Source organism: Loxodonta africana, chromosome 3, assembly GCF_030014295.1.
Source record: "Loxodonta africana isolate mLoxAfr1 chromosome 3, mLoxAfr1.hap2, whole genome shotgun sequence".
In the NCBI taxonomy this organism is placed as follows: Eukaryota; Metazoa; Chordata; class Mammalia; order Proboscidea; family Elephantidae; genus Loxodonta; species Loxodonta africana.
In genome coordinates this window covers 191944561-191971356 of record NC_087344.1, presented here as the reverse complement: position 1 = coordinate 191971356, position 26796 = coordinate 191944561, and the positions used below count along the sequence as shown (strand labels likewise).

General features: G+C 39.2%; 1 protein-coding gene across 5 annotated transcripts in view; it reads left to right on the top strand.

The window, feature by feature from the left end:
- LOC100674167 (Fc receptor-like protein 2) overlaps positions 1–24814 on the top strand; it is a 33083-nt gene extending 8269 nt beyond the window's left edge. For 2 of the 5 annotated variants that reach the window (XM_023554131.2, XM_023554129.2), the window contains 10 exons: positions 9364–9624; positions 9873–10157; positions 11030–11314; positions 11895–12173; positions 12625–12741; positions 20012–20039; positions 21070–21218; positions 21466–21531; positions 23358–23389; positions 23471–24813. In XM_023554131.2, coding sequence (XP_023409899.2) covers positions 9364–9624; positions 9873–10157; positions 11030–11314; positions 11895–12173; positions 12625–12741; positions 20012–20039; positions 21070–21218; positions 21466–21531; positions 23358–23389; positions 23471–23509 — 1541 coding nt within the window. In that variant the 3' untranslated portion in view covers positions 23510–24813. Of the gene's footprint in view, positions 1–9363; positions 9625–9872; positions 10158–11029; positions 11315–11894; positions 12174–12624; positions 12742–17997; positions 18416–20011; positions 20040–21069; positions 21219–21465; positions 21532–23357; positions 23390–23470 lie in introns of those variants that run through there. The other 3 variants (XM_023554130.2, XM_023554132.2, XM_023554133.2) reach the window with 3 other exon arrangements.
- The last annotated feature ends 1982 nt before the right edge of the window (positions 24815–26796 follow it).

The following is a 26796-nucleotide window of genomic DNA, read 5'->3' as shown; positions in this document are numbered from 1 at the left end:
TTATTTGTTGTCTTCTGGTGCCTGAGGGTTTCTTTTGTTGCTTTCTTTCTATTTGTTCAAGTTGTAGGGATAATTCTTTGATTTTGGACCTTTCTTCTTTTGGGGCATGTGCATTTATTGCTATAAATTCACCTCTGAGCACTACTTTAGCTGTGTCCGAAAGGTTCTGATAGGAAGTGTTTTCATTCCTGTTGGATTCTATGCATCTCTTTATTCTGTCCTTTATTTCTTCTATAATCCAATCATTTTTGAGCAAAGTGTTGTTCAGTTTCCATGTGTTTGATTTCTTTTCCCTGATTTTCTGTTATTGCCTTCTAGTTTTATGGCTTAATGGTCAGAGAAGATGCTTTGTAATATTTCATTGTTTTGGATTCTGTTAAGTTTCACTTTATGGCCTAATATGTGGTCTATTCTAGAGAATGTTCCATATTAGTTGGAAAAGAAAGTACACTTGGATGTTGTTGAATGGAGTGTTCTGTATATGTCTATGAGGTCAAGTTGGTTAATTGTGGCATTTAACTCTTCCGTGTCTTTATTGAGCTTCTTTCTGGATCTTCTGTCTTTCACTAACAATGATGTGTTGAAGTCTCCTACTATTATTTTGGAGCTGTCTATCTCACTTTTCAATGCTGTTAGAGTTTGTTTTATGTATCTTGAAGCCCTGTCATTGGGTGCATAAATGTTTAATATGGTAATATCCTCCTGCTGTATTTTCCTTTTAATCATTGTATAGTGTCCTTCCTTGTCCTTTGTGGTAGGTTTAAATTTGTTTTCTCAGAAATTAGTGTAGCCACCCTTGCTCTTTTTTGAGTGTTGTTTGCTTGATATATTTTTTTCCCCTCCTTTGAGCTTTACTTTGTTTGTGTCTTTAAGTCTAAGGTGTGTCTCTTGTAGGCAGCATATAGACGGATCGTGGTTTTTTTTTAATCTATTTGGCAACTCTCTGTCTCTTTATTGGTGCATTTAGTCCATTTACATTCAGTGTAATTACAGATAGGTAGGAGTTTAGTGTTATCATTTTGATGTCTTTTTTTGTGTGTTGTTGACAATTTCATTTTTCCACTTATTTTCTTGCGCTGAGTAGTTTTTGTAAATTGTGTGTTCTTCTTTTTCATTGTTGTTGATTTTGTTTTTGCTGAGTCTTTATGTTTTTCTTGTTTTTTATTTTGATGTTAGTCTTCTTTGTGATTACCTTAATATTTACCCCTATTTTTCTAAGTTTAAACCTAACTTGTGTCTCCCTATATTGCCTTATTTTCCTCTCCATATGGAAGATGTATGGCTACTTTCTTAGTCCCTCTTCATTGATTTAATGTTGTCATCTTTGATATAATGACATTGCTGATTCCCTGTTTTGAGCATTTTTAAATCTTGATTTATTTTTGTGATTTCCCTACCTGGGTTGATACCTGGTTGCTTTGTCCTGTGTTCTAGTGTTGGGTTGGTATGTGATATCACTGATTTTCTAACTAGACAATTCCCTTTAGTATTTCTTGTAATTTTGGTTTGGTTTTTGCAAATCCCCTAAGCTTCTGTTTCTCTGGAAATGTTCTAATTTTGCCTTCATGTTTGAGAGACAATTTTGCTAGATATATTTTTTATGATTCTTAGCTGGCAATTTTTCTCCTTCAATGCTTTACATATGTCATCCCATTGCCTTCTTGCCTGCGTGGTTTCTGCCGAGTAGTCTGAAATTATGCTCATTGATTCTCCTTTGTAGGTGATTTTCACTTATCCCTGGCCGCTCTTAAAATTTTCTCTTTATCTTTGGTTTTGTCAAGTTTGATTATAATATGTCTTGGTGACTTTCTTTTAGTATCTACCTTCTGTGGAGTTCGATGAGCATCTTAGATAGTTATCCTTTCATCTTTCTCAATGTCAGGGCAAGTTTTCTGCCAACAAATCTTCAACAAGTCTTCATTGGTCCAACAAATTTTCTATTCACTAAATGCTAATAGAAAAAGATAAGAGTGGAAAATCTTTTGTTCTGTTTGATTGGCTTGCATGAAAGGTTCCCAAAGGTTCCCAAAAAGACACTTTCTAAGATTGTTTTAGCTATTATCTTTATATTTAAGGGCCTGCTTGATGTGTCCTTGTGAGTCCTGCTCCAGCTGGGTCACATTCTCTATGCTTAAGGACAGGGAATAATGACTGCAGTATTGTTTCCTAAAATCATTCCCTCTTGTTGAATGGAAATTGGAGATAACACATTGGTGATCAATGCCTGGACTTAGTTGAGCTTCTAGACAGTGGCCATTGCAGGCTCTTTAAACTCATGGTGCTGGTTTTCTACCAGATACCATCTGGTTCTTCACCAGGGTCTTCAGTAAGACTGATGTTCTCATCTCTAAGTGAGCAGAGACAATGTATGCCAACATTTCAGCCCAAGGTTTTTCTTTTGCCTTTTAAGTGTGTAAGACCAGAAGACAGGAGATAAATTTTTTTTTTAATACTATCAGGATGTATACTAAGAATATTACTATCCCTTGCAGTAGTGATCTAGCCCATGTACTTATTCTTGATGGTAACCAACCAAACAAATCTGGTGTTTGTAAGAGTGTTACAATGTGTAATCAAGTAACTTGCTGTCTAATTCTACAGCACAGACTACTTTCTTGGACTAATAAAAAAATCTAAGTCTATTCTGTTATCTTGTGTCACCTTGGCTTATGAGATCAGACGTCACTGTTGTGTTTCCATCCCATCAGCAATTTTGCCTGCTATTTGTCCCATAGCGATTGATAAATTTCTTAAAGATTTCCCTAATTCAACTATGCCATAAGTAGGAATTAATCTACCAACCATACTCTGAGAGTCGGACCAATGAGTTTTCTTCTGACTTTCATTTTACAATGTGTTATAATTTAACATTAACTTTCCAATATTTACTAGCAGCATTACTATGACTATCTAAAGGTAATCTTAAAGTTCCTAAAGGGCATTGCCCATGCATTTGACAGGAATCTAAACAAGAGTTTGCCCACATAAATTCACTATCAGTTGGAAAGGGATCCTCTAAACTAGTATAGTTGGATCTATCACACAAAAACATACATCCATAAGGAGTACAGAAAGTTTGGCTAGGGGAAACAGAAGGTATAGAAAAATTTACATGTGACAAATAAGTTTCCACTAGAAAATTCTTGATTAGCAAGATGATATAGGATGGACTTCTGTTGGAAGTATCCAGTTAATCTGTTTAAAACATACTAAGTATTCTTCCCAAGGGCAAGTTGCCCCTCCTTGGCTTACCCGTTAAGTCATGGGTCACTTTCTAAGAAGCAGAAGTAGAATGAAAGACAAAGGGGAGTCTGAGCCATGAGGTTGATCTTCTCTGAGAACTTGGTTTCTTTAAGATACATAAATTTCTGCATAATAAGAGGGTGAGAGTTTGATTACAAATATTAGACAAGTATTTCATGACACTGTCTTGAAGACTAAATAAACTGATTACTGATTTACTCTGAACATAGCTCTCAGTCCAATCTTTGGAGTCAGTTTCCCAAAATACACAGAATCCTTAAAAAAAAAAAAAAAAAAAAAGTCCAGAGCAAAATGGTCTTACTAGTTTATCTGGACCATTTTTTGACTCTGAGTGGCTTCAGGAACCAGTTTTTTTTTTTTTTTTCCTCAAAACTCGAGGTTCAAAAGGACATCCAAAGGCCTGTGTGGGTTGCCTTAGAGCCTTCATGAAAGCCAGAAATCTGGATTCCAGGAGAATTACAGCTCTTTCATGTTTCCCTCCTTTCGACCATGATCTTGCTATGGAATCTTTGATCAAAAATGCTCAATAAATGGTAATTGGGCACCATCTGGTTTTTAAGATCCCAGGAATCATACAGCAAACTAGGAAGTAGAAAAGAAACACTAACAATAGTATTAAGCCAATTGTCTAAAATAGTGATGAAACCATGACCCTAAAGTCTTCGAACCAAGGAAACAAATCTCATGAGGTGTTTTTTAATAGATAAGCAGCTTCGGTAACTGCTTTTTACATGGCTCAACAGCAACTATATTCTACAAAACCTCAGACTGAGTATTAATATAAACTCAGCAACATTCATCTATTAAGGCACAAACTGTTCCTTGAAAGAACTAATAGAAAATCTAATGCTGTTCTATTTTGTAAAATCATAGCTCAAATTTCAGATGCTTCTCTGGTGATGATATTTACAACTTTTCTAAGTTTACCAACAGGAGCTTCTAATTCAAGTGTTACAATATCTAAACCCATTAGCTAGATAATTTAGGAGAAAGGAAAATGATTTCTTATATCCAGAAAGTAGGACCTTAAAACGTCAGCAATATTCCCGTGTAAAAACCCTAGTTTCCTTTAGTTTACTCAGTCTTATGTAGTTAATTTCTTTCCCACCTGATTCTGGATCTGCCACAGTCTGTGATCCCATCAGCTTCTGTGCAAGAGTTCTGGAAATCTTGATTCAGTCTAGGTAGTCTTTTTCATAAGTCCAATATAGTCCATCTTTTTGTTAAGATATTTTGATCAAATATTATCAGCAAGTCAGCAAAGTAAAAACTTATCTGCAGATGACAAAACTTAATATGGCCATGATTAATTTATAAAAATAATACTCTTAATAGTGAAAGACCAGATAGAAATTAATTACAAGCACAATGTAAAACCTGTTACCGTTGAATCAATTCTGACTCATCGTAACCCTACAGGACAGAGTAGAACTGCCCCACAGAGTTTCCAAGAAGTTCCCGTTAGATTCGAACTGCCTGCCTTTTGGTTGGCAGCCATAACACTTAACCACTACACCACCAAGGTCAATAAAATCAGTTAAAAAAAACTTAAGATAAAAAATATTTTTAAATATAATCATTAATCATATTTTTAAAGAACTTAAGATATAAGATATTAATAATAATCTTGAGGCATAATACCATATAGTCAGGATATACCACAAATATACAAGTCTCTACCCAAGTAGCAATAAATTCATAGGTAACCAAACAAAACAAAAAAAATTTTTTTTTTTTGTGATGTGAATTTCCCAATCAAACTATTGGCTTTTATGATACTAGACTCAAAAGAAATAAAGTTGCAACCAAGTTAGCAATTAAGAAAAATAAAATTATGACATAATATTATGTATTTGTTGTCTAATACTAGGCAAAAACATAAGAGGAAATACTAACAGACAAATTTTAACCCAAAAAGAATCAGGCATTTCTCAATTTTGACAACATGTTCCATGTAATTGATAACATATTAAATAAATGTTTTTAACACTTTTCCTTTATAAAATTTTTTATGGCTTTCCATGAAGTTTCAGAGTTATCAGGAGTTGATTATATGTCATTGAGAAACAATACTTAAGTTATTTAACCAAAGATTTTAAAGTAAAAATCTTAGCTTTTTTTCCTGAAGCCATGTGGCTTGGTTTTTGACTCAGAAATCTTATTCTAATGACAGGGCAAACCTTCATCTTAAACTACACAAATAAATTAACCTTTTAACTCAGAAACCAAAGAAAATTTAGTTATTTTAGCAGCGAGAAACCTAATTCTTTGTTTTATATGCTATTTAACATTAAAGCTCCTAAAAATCTCATGAATTAAACCACTAAACTTCAGTCAGACAGATAAAACTTTGGACCATATCAAATAAATTTCTTTTTCAATAAACCTCGTAAATGTTGTCTTTGTTGCATATCTCTTCTAGTATATAACTTTAAAGGAGCAAAAATGAACACATTCATTAGCAGACCTAAATATACGTATATTTATGTATTCTTTCTCTTGTTGCACAAAAAGTAAAATTATATAAACTTAAATTAAGTTACATATCTATTAACTCAATTTAACATCAATAGGTTACCTAAAAGGTCTTAGAAATTATTTTAAGCCTTTATACCATAAAACATAGGTGTTGAAATAAAGTATTTTTTAAAAAGTATTCCAAGTTTTCATTCAACTTTTACACTTTCCCATATTTTTCCCAAGCTTAAGTTACTTAGAAAGGTTTTGCTTTTAAGATTGACATAGTATAGAACATAAAGATCTTGATGTACTTTTGAAATAGACCGATTTACATCAAAGTCTCTGGAAGTAGCTATTAAAATTCTAAATTATAAGACAGACACAAGACAGTTTTTCTGGATGAAGAAACAACTGAGGTTCTAAGACAGCCTTATAAAAAAAAAAAACAGCAATTCTCAACCATAACCTCCAGCCTAACACAGTACAGAAACTTAGACATAACACTCTAAACCAGAAGCAAGCTCTTAGAACCAAAGGAGACAGAAAAACCACATAAACTCACTGAAAAATACCACACAAAACAAGAGTATGGGAATTCCAGTTTCTTAAAATGTATATAGCAATTTTTGGAATTTAATAGACTGAATTCAAAGGAAAAAAACAAGTTCTAGATAAAACTTGTTAATTTGCCAGAGTCTCAAATGGAGCAATATTAGAACTTTTGACAAAACCTGAGCATCAAGCAAGCGTTCCCCAAAAAGAAAAGACAACAGAAATGAGAGCTTCCCAAAGTGGTCACTGAAATTCCAAATTACTTCTAGTATTTTCAGTTTACAGTGTTTTTTAGATGTGAACCACAAACCGGTGTCTCAGCAGTAGGAGGGAAATCCAGGCTTATTTATCAAATATGTTAAGCTCTAAGGTTCAAGCTTTTGGTTTCCTTCTTTTTGAATTTAACTCATTCTGTTGGCCATAGACCTAGTCTCTTATTTTAGACCTTAAATATACTAGTCCCTTCAATTGGAAAGTACTTTAAAGCTACCGATGATTTTAATTTTAACATTGTGATTCTTCATTGGGAAACTAGACCATAAAACAGGTATGGAACTATCACCTCTCCCTTCAAATTTCATAACACAGGTCAGGAGCTGTCACCTCCCCCTGCAAATTTGGTAAAAGACAGCACTATTTTCAAGGATTTCTCTGAGCCACAAAAAGAAACCTGACGAGGAACACCACAGAGTTTAGACAGTGTTTTGCTTAGACCAACGTGTACCTTCATTGCGTGAGAGTTTTCTTGGGGGTGGCCGGCATGCTAGTGCTCTAGCCTGTCTCTTGATTACGATGTCTTGTCACAGGAGACTTTAAAGCTTGTGATGAGCGCTGATGACTGCCCTGATGGCTTTTACTGGTTGACTCGTTCCCAAATTTTTGTGGCTTATGGTGCCTCAGAGCTCTTCGAAAATAGAATTACCTCTTTAAAATTTCAAATGCCCGAATCCAGACCTAAATTGCAGCTCATCGAAAGAGTTAACTAGATATCACCCTTAACCAAATGGTCAAGCAAAAATCTAAGAAAGATTCTCCTTAGTCAAACAACCAGTTCTTCAAACAAATATGCCAAACAAAACTTAAGAACACATGATAAAGAGAACAAAAAAGAATAAGCAAAGGCTCGCTTTCCAAGAGCACTTATTCTGTCCTTGTCAAAGCGACATGGAATGGGAACACGTGGGTCCAGAAGATAGAACTCCTTTTGCCAGCTTTTTCTCCACAGTCCAGTTCTCCTTGAGTTTGACTGGATTTATAGCTTCAGAAATCTTTGACCACTGTGCCATTAACTGTTATTGGGTAAAAACATCACAAAGTTTACTAAAGCAGAAAGTTATACTTGGTATATGTTCAAAAAGGCAAAAGTGGGAAGCAGACAAGCATGCTGCCAGGGCCGTGTCTGCCTGAGCCCAAGGAAACATTACAGAATAGGCAAGAATGGGAAAACAGACCAGCATGCTGCCACAGCCATATCTGTCCAAGTTCAAGGAATATTACAGAACAGGCAATAATGGGAAAACAGACAAGCATGGTGCTAGAGCCATGTCTGCTCAAGTCTAAGGGATGTAATAGAGTCATCAGTATATATTAACATTACAAATGAGCAAAACCATTGAAAGCTTCATCTTTTCATAGATTGTCTAGAAAGTACTAAATCACTGTAATCCTACAATTTGAATTGTCTTTCTTAACCATCTCATTGATAACAACAGTCAGGAGGGTCTTCATGGGTCCAACAAATTTTCTACTCACTAAATGCTAACAGAAAAAGATAAGAGTGGTAAATCTTTTGGGTTCTGTTTGATTGGCTTATGTTAAAGATTCCCTGAAAGATACTTTCCAAGATTGTTTTAGCTATTGTCTTTATACCTCAGAGCCCAGTTGATGTGTCCTTGTGAGTCCTTGTGAGTTCAACTCCATCTGGGTCACATTCTCTATGCTCAAGGACAGGGAATAACAACTCCAATATTATTTCCTAAATCAAAGTCCTCCATTCACAACTAACATTCTCCCTGTTTCTTACCGTTGTCGCCTCAATACAATTCTCTTCTTTATTCTCCTAGATCAGAGGCACCCCTATTGGGCACCTTTGTAGGTGCCTGCCTCAGCCTGACTGTGCCTGTTTGGCTCCTATCGATCAAGGCTGGTTGCTAGAGGATTTGGAACTCCCTGAGGATAGCCTGAGTCAACTCGATGGCGATGGGTTTGGTTTTTTGGGTTTAAGGATAAATGAGCCAGCATTAGGGTTTCTTCCCCTTGCCCTGCTAGGACCCCTGACTCTTTTCACAAGATTAAGAGGTAATGAACACAAAATGGAGCCTCTGGATGGTGCAGTTAATATGCTCAACTACTAACTGAAAAGTTGGAGGTTTGAGTCCACCCAGAGCCATCTTGGAAGAAAGACCTGGCGATCTATGTCTGAAAAATCAGCCATTTAAAAATTCTATGGAGCACAGTTCTACTCTGACACACTTGACAGCAACTGGTTTCTGGTACACAGATTACAACCCTGGAGGTGTCTGACCTTTATCACAATGACACATAGCCTGACTCTTTGTAGCTTCCTGGAAGAAGCTGTGAACCAGCTTATGCTCACTTACTAGGACATTCTGCTCAGGGGTTTTGACTTCAGTATCATGCCTTCTCGTTCCCCAAGTCCACCCATCTCACAGACTTGAAACCCATTATTTCGGTTGATGAATGCATGTTATTGTGGTGGTTGTTAGTTGCTGTCTAGTGTGATTCCAACTCTTGGATGAATGCATGGGGGGTGGAAAAGTAATGTCCTCCCTGGGGATGGTGGTCTCCTGTGTGATATCACTAGTGGAGAGAGCTAAGGAAAGGAGATCTAGCAGAACATTCTTCCATCTATGTAAAAAGTTGCAGCTCCCTTGGCATCCTCCTTCCCCTTGGGAAAAATGGGGTATAGCCTTGAGTAATTAAGGCATGAGTTAGAACCTCTACCTTGTCTAAAGTTATAGAGACAATTCCTAACACCATCTCACTGCCCAACAGCAAGGGAGTAGGTCAGGCACTTGAGTTCTCTGCAGAAAAGGTAAATCCAATTTCTCTACCTCTCTCTTGCAGACTGGGTGACCCTTCTGGCCCCCTCTTCTGTCTTGGAAGGAGACAGTGTGGTTCTGAAATGCCAGGCAAAATGGACTGGAGGAATAAAAACTATGTCTTACCACAAGGATGGAAGACAGTTACTTTCGTCAAATAAAGTCTCAACCTTCTCTATCCAAAGTGCAGCTTTTAATGACAGTGGCCAGTACCACTGTGCCATTTCTGGAAAACTTCTTTGGAATCGGGAAACAACTTCAAAAGCAGTAAAGCTCAAAGTCCAAGGTAAAATCCTCACTCTTGTGTGAGCTGGGGCTGGGCAGGAGGCTGTGGCAGCAGAGCAGCGTGAATACCTGGCAGGGGAAAGCTTGTCGTGTGCCAAGCATGAGCTGGAATGCTTGTGGTTTGACCGTGCAAGGAAGATGTGTCTGGCTCTGAGTGTCCTGTTTGCTGGGGTTGCTTCTCACCAGGCGCTTTTCAGCAGGAACTCTGAATCTCACTGCTCTGGGTACTGTTGTGATCCTTCTCTCTAGAGCTGTTTCCACCTCCTGTGCTGACGGCCAGCTCCTCTCAGCCCACGGAGGGGACTCCAGTGACCCTGACCTGTGAGACCTGGCTCCCTCCTGAGAAATCAGGCACCGAGCTTCAATTCTGCTTCTTCAGAGAAGGCCAGGGCCTGGGGCCAGGCTGGAGCAAGTCCCCAGAGCTCCATATCCCTACTATATGGAGCCAAGACTCAGGGTCTTACTGGTGCGAGGCACAAACAGTGACTCCCAGGGTCAAAAAGCAGAGCCTCAAATCTCAGATTCATGTGCAGAGTAAGTATTGGTAGGGCTGAGCCTGCAAAGAAAAGAAAGGCGTGCTCTGGCTTCAGGGGGACTGCTAGTTCTTTTGTTTCTTTGTGCAAATCCTGTCCTTGTGTAAAGCAGGAACTAGGCTAGAGAAACTTTCCAATTTGCTCTTGACATCTCTGTTTGTAAGAATCAGGAATGGATTAAGCTCCCTATAATCTGTCTCTTCTTTATTAGTCAAATAATCAGACATTCATCGACCACTGACTGTGTGTGTGGCACTTAGCAGTGGGCCAGCGACTTTAAAAGCCAAGGTTGCTGCCTCCAAATGGCTGATCTGCTGGGATTGCAACACGTCTTGACTTATTAGAAGGCAATTTAGTGCTGCATTGTATGGGACTAAAGAAAGCCTCAGAAAAAGCAGAAGCTAGAGTGAATCTGAGTGGTCAGAGGATGCTTTGGGACAGAAGGGTTGCGATTTGGTTCAGGCCTTGAAATTGGAAACAAAGGAAGAATTGTCATTTAGATCGTTATTAGTGACAACGCCTTTTCTAAGGTAGGGCTGATGCTGCCAGTGTCCGTCTTCATTCTGTGTAAAGGACATCTACCTGCACGGTGGCTCAACCAAAAAGCGTTCCCTGCGTCATGGAGCAGATGGTTCATTACAAATTCTGTAGTGATTGCTGCCATGAAATTAGCCAGAATCAGGGTTGGGATATGCAAATATCTGTATCCACATTCTTCAAGGCTAAGTGTAATGGAGTCCATACATCTGAAGGCATGCTTATAATGGATTACATGTAAATCCCTATATTCCCAAGGGGATGGAATCTGTCTTTGTCCCGGTCTCAGGGTTTTCTATAGTCAGGGTTCTCACATGTTATCTTATACCCACTCAGGAGTACCCGTCGCTAACGTGAGCTTAGAAACCCAGCCCCCTGGCGGCCAGGTGATTGAAGGAGAGAAGTTGGTCCTCCTCTGCTCGGTGTCTGAGGGCACAGGAAACATCACATTCTCCTGGCACAGAGAGACCACAGAAACCAGTCTGGGAAACAAGACCCAGCGTTCCCTGTCAGCAGAGCTGGAGATCCTGGCTGTGAAGGACAGTGATGCTGGCAAGTATTACTGCAGAGCTGACAATGGTTACCGGCCCGTCCTGAGTGAGGTGAACATCACTGTGAGAAGTGAGTCCCACTTTCATTCGTCTCAGGTAGGAATTCCAAAACTGAAGTCATGGTACATAGGAGTCATGAGAAAATTCCAGGAGGCCCCAGGGATCAGTGCTGTGGAGAACAAATAGCAATTTGAGGATGGGTAACCCCAAAGGGTCCACAGTTCAAATCCGCCAGGTGCTCCTTGGAAACTCTGTGGGGCAGTTTCTACTCTGTCCTATAGGGTCGCTATGAGTCGGAATAGACTCGATGGAGCTGGGTTTGGTTTTTTTGGGGGGCGAGGGGAGGAGAACCCTTACAAGTTAAATTGCTGATGTCTTTCTTTTTGTGTAACATAAAGAAGTCTGGGCTGGCATAAGAAAAAAGTAACAAGAAATGACCATGCCCAAGCAGTAGCTCAGATTTGGTATTCCCCTAAGTTCCTGAATACAGCTTTGAGAAAATTACCTCTGATTATTCTAGGGGGCATGTGAGAATGGAAGTAATACAGCACGACAAAGGGCCAGGCCCTTTGCTAAGACTCCATCATGGGGGTTCGTAAGTTTACTGCAGCATCAAAAATCCTCTCTGACAGCCCCTTTTTCTCTGTTAGTTCCAGTGTCTCGCCCTGCCCTTACCATCAGGGTTTCTGGGGCCCCGGCTATGGTCGGGGACGTGGTGGAGCTTCACTGTGAGGTCCAGAGAGGCACTCACCCTATCCTGTACCAGTTCTATCAAAAGGATGTCATCCTGGGGAACAGCTCGGCATCCTTTGGAGGAGGAGCATCCTTCAACCTCTCTCTGACCTCAGAGCACTCTGAGAACTACTCTTGTGAGGCCGACAATGGCCTCAGGGCCCAGCGTAGTGAGGTGGTGACACTCAATGTCACAGGTAGGTTGGTGGTACTGGATGTAGGGGAATTATGATCAATATTATAATTAGCAAACTATCATTTTCCCACAAATTATAGTTCCAAATTCCACAAGCCTCTACCCTCTGGCTCTGCAGTGCTATTTTATGAGGCATCGCATCTCTTATGTGATTGACCTCTACATTCTTACACAACACAGCCAAATTCTTTATTGATAACTTTTACGGTTTCAGAAGATGAGTGGTGTCCTGTGTGATGTCTACTGCATGTGGAGAGGTAGAGAAGGCGACCTCAGTGTCTGGTTATCTTCTCCTCACACTAACCTGAAAATATGGACTATACTTAGTGGCTTCTTACACGAATTTCTATTTACTATTCCCACATCCCCTATAAGGATTCCAGGGTACAACATTTACCTTTAAAAGTTTACTCTTTACCCTCTGAGGCTGAGGCACTGGTTTCTTTCCTCAGGACCTGAGGGCTACAGAAAAGACCTTGTCATAGCCGGAACTCTCGGGGGACTCTTTGGTGTTCTTGGTTTTGTTGCTGTTGCCCTACCATTTTATTACTGGTACCAAGAGACATCAGGTTTGTATCTACTATTTGTTTTATTTCCTCTTTGTTGCTATGACCTTATCCATTACTGGTATAGATTGAATTTGCAAAGAAAACCTTCCAAAATCTGATAATTTCTTCCTATGTTTCACAATTCTACGACTTTCCACCTCCTGAGCGATGTTACAATACTACTAATTTTACAGTATGTATTTTCTCCTGCGTCTAGTGGCTTGAGATTAAAAGCCATTAACATATTCCTCCATGCTTGACTTTTAAATAAAAAGTCTAACTATTAAACATGAGTTAATAACTTTCAATAAGTATAACTAGCTTATATGCAATGGAATAAAATGTAACAAACCAAAAAACCAAACCTGTTGCCATCAAGTCCATTCTGACTCAGAGTGACCCTATAACAGAGTAAAACTGCCTCATAGGGTTTCCAACGAGTAGCTGGTAGATTTGAACTGTTGACCTTTTCAGTTAGCATCCAAATTCTTAACCACTGCATCACCAGGGTTCCCACATGTAACAAGAAGCTAGATTTAAAAGAATTAAAATAATTTTGCCATAAACGTTTTTCTTTTATTTACCTATTTCTTATTGGTTACTTTTCTCATGAGTCCTCTTTCAATTACTAGATCCAATATATGTATACATGGATTATAAATGTATAACTTACATATGTAATTTTAATTAATCCAAAAGATTCTGAGTATTATTAGCTCCTTCCTTTTAGTCTACATTTTAGTCAAAATTGCTGTTTAATGAGCCACCCCAAAGCTCAGTGGCCAAAGTCACTTAAACCATTTTTTCTTGTTCACACGTATGCAGTTGGTTGAGGACTGGCTGATCTAGCCCGGACTCGGCTGGGGAGTTTGGCTCCAAATTGCAGTCTGGCTGGGCTTACTTCCTATTGCAGATTGGTCTCAGGTCTTTCATCCTTCTTGAACTGCTGGGCTGGCTGGGTCATCATTTCCTTATAGCCATGGAAGACAGGAGTGAGAAAAATTGTCTGATATCTCTTAAAGCCTAGGCACAGAACTGGTATGTTGTCACATTGTCACCTCTGCCCAAATTCCGTTGCCTGAGACCAAAATGAATACATGAAGAAGCATACTCCACTAAATTAGTAATTTCTTTTATAAGGATCAGCACAAAGCAGGTTCTTATGAGACAGAGGTTAAAAGTTTTCCAAACCTCCAACTTCTCCAAACTATTGTACCACTCCATCGTCTCTAACATCAACTACTCCCTGTCCCCTCAGTACACTCCCTCCCATCTTTGGGTTACACAGGTATAACACTGGTAGGCTATCTCCACCACTAGGCAATATGGCCGTATTCACTGTCACCTCCAATTTTGCCAGATGGGGGAAAGGTACATCAGGCCCTTAGGAATTCTGGCACACAGGTCCAGGGGTATAGTTCGAGTCTCTTGCTTAGGGATCACTCCTGCTTTCAGCACCCACAGCTGCACTACTGGCCCTGGGACTGCAGTGTCTGGCAGGAAAAAAGCAATTTTAGGTGATGTAGGGAAGAACTGTACAGTAGCATCAGCATCCTCCTTGCCCCTGGTTAAGGTGAAACCCTGGTGGTGTAGTGGTTAAGTGCTACGGCTGCTAACCAAAGGGTCGGCAGTTCAAATCTGCCAGGTGCTCCTTGGAAACTCTATGGGGCAGTTCTACTCTGTCCTATAGGGTCACTATGAGTCGGAATCAACTCGACGGCACTGGGTTTGGTGTACCTTATTTGAATACTTTCACGCTTTCAAGTATTCCAGGCACCTTATTTGCCATTTTAGAAGGCTGTCCAGTTCCCTTGGTGGGCCACAGCACCTTATTTGCGTAGTCCCACCCAGTCATCTTGTGGGAGGCAGTAGACCACACGTGGCTAGAAAAAAAAAGAAGGGCCCTATTAAGTAATTCCCTGCGCTGCATTCACCTACAGCTGGAGAAACCACAAAGCCACACGGCTAATGCCAAGGATACAAGGAGTGGAGAAGAATGAGGGGCAAAAATTCAATGTGTCACACAAAGCTTTTAAAGTTGCTATTTCTGAATTTTTTTTAAAAACTTTTAATAGTTTTTGTATCCTTTCATGAGAGCTTTATTGCTGCTTAATGAATATAAATCTTTTTGGTTAGGAAAAACCTAACTGACCTCCATTCAAAGAAAATTTTAATCTTCATTTTTTATCATCATTCAAAAAAAAAAAAAAGAAGAAAGAAAGAAGGGAAAAGAAAAACAATGGAGCCACAATTTAAAGTATGAGGACTACATTGAAGAAAATCTTCCTAAAGCCAACCCATATGAAATATTTCTATTGCTATTATAAGTTAAATGTATGCTTCTTACTCATCATTTCAATTCTCTTTTTCTTATGTGCCTGCACTTGACACGTCATTAAAAATACTTCTGTGCTTTTTAACACATTTTATTGTCAAATACCTCACACATGCAGAAAAGCACAAAACAAAAATGCACAGCTCAGTGTTTTATCACTACCTCTATTCAAGAGAGCTTCAGGCAAAAAGCATTAAATATTTCATAATTTTGGGAACTCTGGCATTTTTTTTTTTTTTCTGGCGTCACAAACAGTTAAGTGCTCACCTGCTAACTGAAAGGTTGGCAGTTTCAACGCACCAGCCGCTCTGCAGGAGAAAGACCTCGTAATCTGCTATCGTAAAGATTATAGTCAAAAAAACCCTATGGGAGAGTTCTGCTCTGTCATATGGCGTCTCTATAAGTCATAACTCATAGCACTTCCTAGCAACACTATAGGACAGGGTAGAACTGCCCCCCACAGGGTTTCTAAGGCTGTAATCTGTATGGAAGCAGACTGCCACACATTTTCCCACAGAGTGGCTGGTGGGTTTGAACAGCTGACCTTCGGTTAGCAGCTGAGCACTTAACCACTGCACCAGCAGGGCTTGGGTCACTGTGAGTCCGAATCGACTCAATGGCAACAGGTTTGGGTTTCGGTGTGGATGAGATGAAATTTGACTTCAAGTCAACTAACAGCAACAAAAACAAACCGTAAGATTTTGATAGATACTTTATCAGATGTTTTTGCTATTCTATTCCTGGTTTGCTAAGCAGTTTTACATGAGTGGGTGCTAAGTTTTATCAAATCCTTTTCTGAATCTATTAAGATGGTCATATGATTTTTCACCTTTTTTCTCCTAACGTGGTGAATTACATTGATTATCAAATATTGAGTTGATCTTATATCCCTAGAATAAACTAGGTTGTTTGTATTATATGGTATTATATAAGCATAGTTTCTGAGCTGGCCTCATAGACAGACACATTTAAATTGTTTTTCTGTTTCAGAATGTTATTTCTAAGTTCCTGTATCATATTGAAGGCCATAGGTAGAGTTTTTCACAGGGCTATCTAAAATCTCAGTTCTTTTCTCTTCCAAGAAAAACTCCTTCTTTCACCTAGGCTTTTAATAACTATTCTGAGAAATTTTGATAAAATTCAGTCTGTTTGAAAAGTACATTGGAAGAAGACATTTATTTTGATTAGTATGTTAAGGCTGTTAAAAGAGACAAATTATTCTAAACCTGTTCTCTAAAAGATCCTATAATGCATTCAAAAGAAAGGCTTATGAAAATATAATAATTTCCTACCTCCAGGTGGTATTATTAAATTAGCTTATATTTCTTTAAAGGACCTACTCTGACTAGTTTAATAATAAATAATCACTTATATAAATTGAATAGTCCTAATAGTCCCAGAGAAAACCCTGGTGGCATAGTGATTAAGTGCTTTGGCTGCTAACCAAAACATTGGCAGTTCAAATCCACTAGGAGCTCCTTGGAAACTCTATGGGGCAGCCACTCTGTCCTACAGGGTCTCTAGGAGTCAGAATCAACTCAACGGCAATGGTAACAGTCCCAGAAAACAATGAAAATGAAGTTGTTCTGAGAAAACTTTTTGTTTTGTGATATGTCAACTTCAAAACAGTTTCCAAGATCTTTATAAGTAACTTGGGAAACCCTGGTGGCGTAGTGGTTAAGTGCTACAGCTGCTAACCATAATGTCGGCAGTTCGAATCCACCAGGTGCTCCTTGGAAGCTCTAAGAGAGGGTTCTACTCTGTCCTATAGGGTCGCTATGAGTCGGAATCGACTCAACAACAGTGGGTTTGGTTTTGGTTTTTGGGCTAGCCTGAGTATATGGAATATATTCTAAAGTTTAAAAGATAGTAATGTTTGTCCTAAAATGATGTTGATACCAAGATGAGAAAGAGGAGAGCACAGAAAAAGAATTTGAATGAATATGGAAAGTAGTAGAAGGAAGAAGAAGGTTAAGTAGAAGTTTAGGATTTGATGGGTTTATTTACAGGATTGTTAAAATTTAGTTTTCTGTCAGTTAAATTTTTCTGTTACTGGGTTGTTCTTAATGAAAAGATGTAAAATGACAGAAGAAGGCTAAACTTATTGCCAAGAGAATACAAAGAAGACAAAGGAAAGAGTCAAAGGACCCCTCCCAGCAGAATAGAAATCTTGAGAAGGATATTAAAAAATAAGACGACTAAAGTAGACATTGATGGGGTTCCATTTACATATAAATGGACATAATGGGATGCCTGAAATGGTTGCTGAAATCTTAGCAGGACTAATGTTAGACTGGGAGGATATGAACAAAGTTGATAGGAGGAAGATGAAAGTTTTATTTTAAAAAATTGGGATATTTAATATGTTGTAAATCGCGTAAGAAATGTTATCAGGTCAGAAGATATACTTACATTTAGGTTGAATATTATTAATACATTTCAGAAATTGTATAAGTTCCTAGAGATTTGTCACTATTCTCTCTGTCCCTGGTATGTTCTAATGCTACTTTGCCTAACATTAAATATTCTTTGTATATCCTGACTATTCAGTAGTATGTCTTAAGATTATTACATGTTATATCTGAAACCCTTTTAAAAATTTTGAATTGACTTCATTTAGCTTTACATTAGCTATGTAATTAATTCCCATCAGGTTTTTTACTTTTAAGAATTATTATTATTGTAAGTCAACCACAGCCATTTTTGCTTGTCATCTGTAGGTAAGTTTTAATTTGCAAATTCATGGAAAACATTTGACCAAAATATTTCAGCAAAAATAGGCTATATTGGACTTATAAAAAGGACCATACCTAGTTCTTCTCAACAATCCCTGTGTCACAAAATTAGAAGTTAAACCTTAGATCCATTTGTCTAAGGCATCTCCTTAGACTTGTCAGCCCTTCGGTGACCTAAAAATTCTCTTTACACCCCTTCATGGCCAGAAGCAAATGACAGCAGAAGCAGACAGCTAATCCCAAGATCATGGAACAAGATATCATGCAAGTTACTAAGATTTGTGGACTTTGCTTAGTGATTGTAACTTTTCTTGTATTAATAACCTTACTATACTCCTGTGGTCTTATTTCTTAGAAATTCTCTCTAATATGAAAGTCCAAATAAACTTTTTTTCTGCTTAATTGCTAATGCTTCTCTTTATGCCTGAGTAAGTACTACAAGAGAAATAGGACAAAATATCATAAAAACTCACACACACACAAAAAAGCTTCTTAGCCTCATTCAATACCTCCTATACCTAATACTCCTTTTCTTGATATTTTTAACTGGTTACCTAATAGTATTGGCTCTTAGTTACATTTTTATTCCAGACTAGATTGATTATCTTAGTTATTGTAATCATTATTTTGGGGTTAATCAAATATTATATGAATTGTTTCTCTAACATTTGTAATCAGGACACTATTTCCCTGACAATGCATAGAATTATGTATTTTTAAAGAACTCCAGTTTACACCTTAAGTTAGTCTTTTAGACTCCAAATGTGGCCTTGCTGTACACATGTCCCAACCAGAGAATCACAGAAGCAGAGTGTCTAAGCTGTGGCATGGTGAAGAAATTAATAGCTGAATACTGGAAAATGAAAACTAGGTCTGAAATTTAATAAAACAACCTAAAAAATCCATGCAGAAGAAAGCACTCTTATAGTAGTGATCAAGGAATGTCTACAGAAATTCATGATCAGAAGGGAGGAGTGTATAAGAGCATTTTAAAACTGAGGTGTTTGGCTTGACTAAGGTTGCTGACACAGGTCTAAAATCAAATTCCCCTTTTCCCCAGATCCTTGCTCCTGCTTTCAGAATACGTGCACTCCTCTTCCTTCCGGGTGAATAATTATGTGGTTATGCTTGCTTAAATTTATGAAAAAAGTGTTCCAGGAACAGCATGACAAAAATGCTCTGTTCTCAGGAGAAAATGTTTATGCAGAATGTTATAGGGAGAACACTTACACAGGTTGTCCCCAGAAAGTCTGTGATGGAAATTAGATTGACTGACATTATGAGAAGTTTACTTGTGATATATACGTAACCCCCCACCCTCATATACAAAAATCCCCTTTCAGACTTTAGAGCATTTTCTTACTGAATGCTGTCTAATTTGTGAATTGTACATCTCTTAATAAAACTCTTCGCTTTTAACCTTAGCAGGTTCAGAGATTTTTTTTTTTCCCTTTAACAGTACTCAATGTTATTTTATCTTCACAAAAGGAAGTTCAAAGTTTTCTTTTCTTTTATATGTTTTGAAACAGTTTATATAGCAAAAAAATTGCCTATTCTTTCAAGGTTTTATGGAGCATTCCCGTTAAATGGTCTGTGCCTATTGTGCTTTTGGAGGGTTAGACCTTGGACAAATGTCTTTATTTATATTCTTGTAATTAATCTTGCAAAAGATGTTAATATTCAACAACATCCAGTTTTCCTTTACTTCTGGGGAAATGGGAATTTTGCATTTCCCTGACTCCTTGAAGTTATGTATGACCAGTGAAATGACAGAAGTGGTGTGTGTCATTCCTGATGGGAGCTTTTAGGAGTCAAAGATTGACCTTCCATGCCCTAATTCCATGTGCCAGTTGATTGTGGAAACACATGCTGAGATGATAGCATATTAAACCGTAAAATATATCATATTTTACAATAATTAAAACATTGTTTTAGGTATGTGATTAGACAAGGAAAAAACAGAACAAAATAGAATATCCAGAAACCCAGGCAAATGTCTGTGAGGTTTGCCATTTGAAGTGACATTTCAAAGCACTGGGGAAAAAGGATGGATTATTCAACTGATAGTATTGGAATAAATAGCCATTTGGAAGAAATACAATTGAATTCCTATTCTATATCATGTATTTTCCAGGCTGATTATACACAGTTAAGTCATGCAAAAGCTTTGAGAGATAAAGCTCCCTCTGCTGAAATAAATGTTTCTTTATCTGCTTTTCAGGAGGAAGTTCTGCCTCTAATGTACCCAGGTGAGAACTCTTCCTATTCAAAATTGCAACTCTAGTGATCTCCTTACTTGCAGTTTTAAACACTTGTTATTACTCTGTTTGTACATAGATTTCAAGGCCATAATAATTCCTCAATTCTCTACTTCATTATATTTATGCTTCAGGGCATTGTCTGAGGATGGCCCACATGATCCTGGGTGTGTTCTTGGATAGAATTAGATATTTTAAAATTAATTTCCTAATTTGTATATTCAAGATTATTTTTTGGGTACCTGTAATGTATGAGTTCTTGTTAGATGTCAAAAGGATGAAATATGCATACTATGGAGTTTATTTCCTTCCTCAAGGGACATACTTTATTAAAGGAGACGTAAGACATGTACAGAGTATGAGAAAGAAAGAAAAAGTAGTGAGTAATATGCAGGTAAAGTCCTATGAGTGTTTATTAGAAGAAAAAAATTAACTCTGGGGTAATATCATTGTCTTATTTATGACTCTGGAAACCCTGGTGCGGTAGTGGGTAAGCACTACGGCTGCTAATCCAGAAGCTGGCAGTTCAAATCCACTAGGCACTCCTTGGAAACTCTACCGGGCAGTTCTACTCTGTCCTATAGGGTCACTATGAGTCAGAATCGACTTGACGGCAGTAGGTTTGGTTTTCTTCATAACATTTGAAAAGGACAAAGAGAAGAAATAGAAAATTTCTGCCAAACCAGTGTAGCTAACCTATTACAAAAATACTTTCTTCAACAACAATGAAACAAAGGCAATGAATATGAACTTAAAAAACAGCTATACTAGAAAAAAAAAATTGTGATTAAGTAATGTATCTCTGGCCCTGTCTCTGGAAGCTCACCTGCAGTGACAATCTGGTTTCATCTTGGGACACCTTGAGAGACCACACACAGATAGTCTATACAAAGGCCCATAATATCACCCAAGGACGGTGACACCTGCCTGGCTTCTTACACCCTCTCTCCCAAGATTCTCTCATTTCTTTTCTCACTCACTGTTCTTGGGATTATCATGTAGTCAGTTCATTTTCTCACAGAGGTCCTTCCAGCTCAGGCTCTCAAGAGTCCACCCATTCCAGCCCACTCCCAGCAGTGGGGGAGCTGCAGCCCCTGTATGCCAATTGTGAGACCATCTACTCCAACACACTCACAGTGACAGAGAAAGGGCAGCCAGACTATGCAAATGGTGAGTTTCTTCCTTGGAAGGGGCTCTGGGGCTGAACCAGGGAGGAAAGAGGGAGCGAGGGAAAAGACCATAAAGTTAATATGGCCTAGACTGTTTTCCTAGGTACCCAACCCTCAGGAGTACTAGTTAATTCCTCAGGATCATGTTGGGATTGGAAAGTTAATTAAGGAACAGGGGACTGGATAGACATGTTTAGAGTTTGAGCCACTGGCCATGACATCTGTGAACTCTTGTCTTCTCCTTCTAGATGGTGCTGCAGATAAGGATGTAGTTTATTCCCAGGTGTGGAGCATCCAACAGACAGAAGGCGCAGGTGAGAAACTGCAAAGTCGTTCTTGTCAGATGCCTCTTCCCACAGAAGTGGGGCTGTTTTGTGGTGCTGTGTGTGCAATAAAGACTTCATCACATCACTTGCCCTTGATGTGAAATCTGTGGGTCTAAATGGAAACAGGAGATTTCTAGAGGAAGGTTCTTGTAGAGAAGCTGAATTAGAAAAGAAAAAGAAAAAAAGGCAGATGGTCCATTGAGTCTCCATTTTTAAAAAAAAATTTTATTGTGCTTTAGGTGAAAGTTTACAGTGCAGGTTAGTTTTTCGTTCAAAAAACTTATACACAAATTGTTTTTGACATTGGTTGCAATCCCCGCATCGTGTCATCACTCTCCCTCTTTCCCTTTCCACCCCAGGTTCTCTGTGTCCATTCATCCAGTTTTCCTGTCCTTTCTCACCCTCTCATCTTGCTTTTGGGCAGGTGTTGAGTCTTTATTTTGATGGGACTAGGCAATCAGGGAGAACCTGGGATACAAGACAAAATGAACAAAATCAGGCAAGAGAGAGAATATCTCCAGTTGAGGGAGGAGTGTTCAGCCAGGAGAAATTCCCTGAGTTGAAGAGGAACCTGACTTCTTGGAGTGTGATGGGAGGAGTCACTGAATGCATCTAGAGGCATCCAGAGGATTTTCACTTTGACATGTAACTTTGCAAGAACTGAGACAAAGGTTCTGTAGCAGTGAAGAGCCATGTCGTTGAAGTTGCTGCCCAGTAACCTTGAAGCTGCAACACGAATACCAGCCTTTTAATCTGTGCTCCCAGCTGCCTCCAATACAGCCAATAGCTGCTTGCAATTCAGCCAATTTCCTGGTCAATAGTCAGCCACCTACTCTCCTCTCAGTCTCTGTAGTTGGGTCCTCTGCCAGCTCTGCTCAGAGTTGTGCTGCTGCAGCTTTATGTATGAGTTGGTTACCCTGTTGCTCTCCTCTGTCTGCAGCTAGCCCAGCAGAATTGAAAGACACAATCAGCCCCACTGTGCCAGCAGATGCACATCTTCCAGGCCCTCTAGGTAGTGATCTGTAGTTAGGAAGAGGGTAGGAGATTTAGTCCTACTAAGCCCACCTAAGGGAGCCCTGCTGGAGCAGTGGTTAAAGTGCTCATCTTCCAATCGAAAGGTCGGTGGTTAGAGCCCACCAGCCACTCGGAGGGAGAAAGATGAGGTAGTCTACTTCTGAAAAGATTTACAGCCCTGAAAAACCTGAGGGCCAGTTCTATTCTGCCCTATAGGATTGCTGTGAGTAGAAATTGACTTAATGGCAGTGGGTAAATGCCCATCTAGAAAGAAGGGAGAAAGAAGCAGACATCACTGAGCAGCACCTACTGCCAGACTCATTCTGTGAGAATCCTGTGTGTGACTCAGGGTTTGTCCACCCTTGCCTGTGCCTCCAGTTTCCTTCTATATAGTAAGGTGAGCCACCCATGGATGGTGGTCTAAGGAACGTAAAGGAATGACAGGAAAGTGATCCCTGGAGAAATACTATATTGGTTAGAGGACCAATACTAAAAACTATTGTGTTGGTTAGAGAAGGCAAAAGAAAAAAAAAAAAGGGAAAATAATCCATGGAAACAGCATCAGAGAGAGGAAGGGCTTTATTAATAAGGGTTCATGGAGGTCTAAGAGGGTAGATGGAATCTTAGAGGAACTTCATGGTGAGCAGCATTAAAGGATGGATTTCACAGAAGAGCAACAGGAGAAGATGGAAATCTATATATTAAACATAATAGTTCTGTGCCCTAGGGAATAAAGTCTGGGAGTAGTGTCTAAGTAGGAGCTAATAGCACGGTACTTTTTTCTTTTTTTCTCTCCACAGCAAACACCAGAGGGACATTTCCGGAGACCAAGGTGAGCTAGACTTCTTGGAAGCTCGTCATCTCGCTTCCCTTCACCATATTCTTTTCTTGCTCACTTGTGTGTCTCCCCCAGGACTCTTCAGTCACCTACGCTAATGTGAGGAAGACATAACACTTGGAGGAATCAGACGGGAAAAGCAGCAACAAGGATAGAGTAGCAATAAAGATTGCCATAAAACTTTATGAAAACATTCAGGATGTTCATAACCATTATAGCCAGATGTGCTTCAGGGACTCTAGGCAAGCCACCTTGTGTCATCATTTCTTTTCTCACCAAGTTCCTTCCCCAATATCTTCTTTTATTCATCAAATATTTATTTGAACTGCTACTGTTTCCCGGACACTGTGTAAGAAATTATTTCTGCTATCCTCTCTTAAGCTATCAACGCACAAAGAGCCAAGGAAAGAAGAACGAACCAGAGAGACAAGTTCTCATCTTGGCCTACTTTGAAGAGATGACAACAGAATCCATTTCTGGGCTATTTCCCTCCCACAGGAGGACCCAGTCATCTTTTGTCTTCCCAGGGACCTCAAAGTTATAAAATTATCTTCGGAAATGAATTGAATCCCCTCTTACTTTTGAAAGATTTTTTGAGTTGGGTTTGAAAGAGGAAACAGGAGCCTGAGTTAGCTTGCCGTATTGTCCAGGCACTAGAATGTTCAACTTTACATCAACTTAAACAAATTAACAAGGGATTTTATGGTTTTTTGTTTTTTTTTTAATGGAAAGTGTTCTCCTGTGGATCGGCAGTTTAGTTGAGAGATCAAGAACCCAGCCTTTAGAGACAGCTGCCTGGGCTGGCGTCCCATCTCTACTGCGTTAGCTGTGTGTCTATTCCTCCACCAGTCATGCACTGTCTTAATTACTGTAGCTACATAGTAATCCTTGCCATCAGGAAGAATAAAACCTCCCACTTTATTCTTTTTTCTCAGAATTGCTTTAACTATCAAATAGTAATAATATAGTAACATTTTTTGAAATCTAAAAATGAAATTTGCATGAAAATGGCCAATAAACAAGTAACCAGTTGCTATTGAGTTGGTTCTGATTCATGGTAACCCCATGTATGGCACAGTAGAACTGTACTCCATAGAGTTTTCAAGGCTGTGATCTCTCAGAAGTAGATTGCCAGGCCTTTCTTCTGAGACATCTCTGAATGGACTTGAACTTCTAAGCTTTTGGTTAGCAGCTGAGTGGGGTAACCATTTGCACTACCCAGTGACTCCAGTGGCCAAGAATAAACCCACTGCTCTCGCGTCGATTCCAACTCATAGCGACCCTATAGGACAGAGTAGAACTACCCCATAGAGTTTCCAAGGAGCACCTGGTGGATTTAAACTGCCAACCTCTTAGCAGCCATAGCACATAACCATAAGCCACCAGGGTTTCCAAGACTAGATAGACCAAAATATACACCACACCAATTGCCTTCAAGTTGACTCCAACTCATGGTGGCCCCACATGTGTCACAGTAGAATTATGCTCCATAGGGTTTTCAATGGCTGATTTTTTGAAAGTAGATCACCATCCATGTCTTCCCAGGCACCTCTGGGAGGAATGGAACTTCTAAACTTTTTGTTAGCAATCAAGTGCATTGGTTGTTTGTACCACCCAGGAATTCCAGACCAAAATAGTAGAACAGAATTGCAGTTGAGAAGAAAAACAGCAGTGACATTTGTGCACCTTTCATAGAGAGATAGTATTCACAAATCAAGACGGTGATTTTTTTACCCTCATGCTAAATTTCATTTCTGCTCATATCACCATTAAAATGACAAAAAAAAAAAAAAACACAAAAATTGGGGAGAAAATCTGCATCAGCACATACACACACGAAACAGGAGTTCTATGAGATACTATGTGGATGGAACCAAATAAATGGAAATACCTTTGAATGTGCATTGGAAAGACCTGCCTAGGAAGTAAGCAGACACATTGCTTCTCAGCCTTTTGGCTAAGACCAAGTGTAACTAAGTGAACAGCATCCTTGTCATGACCTCCTAACTTCTAAGCTCTGAGCATCCAAAAATCAAACCCTTTGCAGTTGAGTCAATTCTAACTCATAGTGACCTATAGAACAGAGTAGAACTCCCCCATAGGGTTTCCAAGGAGTGGCTGGTGGATTCAAACTGCTGATCTTTTTTGATTAGTAACCATGCTGTTTACCACTGCATCACCAGGGCTCCAGCTCCAAGCATCAGGGACTGACAATTAGGGTGCCCCACGGAGTTAACCACAAGATGAGGGTAATCTCAACTACAAAATTAATTAACCCTGGGAGACACAGCAGGTGTCAGAATATGAACGGCATGGTCAGTGTGCCTACCCACTGTCAGTACTAGGCAGTCCCAATGGTCAGATAGAGCAGACCACTGTCTACCTGAACTTCAAGAAGATTGGAGTGTGGAGGCAATGCCCTAAGCAAACATCTATAACTACATATGTAAGTGAGCCCTTGAGAGGAATTAGCTCTGAGTATTTTGGAACTTATGATACGCAGAGATCAAAAAGAAATTCCACTGAACTTGTGTGGACCTGCTTTAGCTGAAGTAGTGATGACCACTTGAGGTGATATAACCCCAACTTTGAGATAGGCAGAGATACCAATCAATTATGTGATTTGGTAGAGTCATGTGCCAAGACCAGCACCTCTGAGTGAAGATAGGGTTTCCACTGAAGGATACAGGCATGCCTGTGATCAATCACGCTAAAAAGAGGTCAATCCGAGAACAGGAAGAAAGGCTTCAGGATGTTGAAGAAGGAAATTTTCTTCCTAGTCCTGAGGTCTCGCTTTTAAGATGTGGAAACACCAGAAATCTCATATGTTGCTGGTGGGAGTATAAACTGGAAAATTTTAGCTGGATCTTATTTAAATGCAAATATGTATACCATATGTTATGGATTGAATTGTGTCCCTCCAAAATATCTGTCACATTGGCTAGGCCATAATTCCCAGTATTGTGTGATTGTCCACCATTTTGTCGTCTGATGTGATTTTCCTATGCGTTGTAAATCCTTCCTCTATAATGTTAATGAAGCACCATTAGGGGCAGTTATGTTAATGAGGCAGGACTCAATCTACAAGACCAGGTTGTGTCTTAAGTCAATCTCTTTTGAGATACAAAAGAGAGAAGCAAGCAGGGAGACTGCAGAACCTCATACCACCAAGAAACAAGAGCCAGGAGAACAGGGTCCCTGCGCTGAGAAGCTCCTTTACCAGGGGAAGAATGATGACAAGGACCTTCCCCCAGAGTCAACAGAGAGAGAAAGCCTTGCCCTGGAGCTGGCACCCTGAATTCATACTTCTAGCCTCCAAGACTCTGAGAGAATAAATTTTTGTTTGTTAAAGCCATCCACTTGTGATATTTCTATGACAGCAGCACTAGATGTTTTAGATG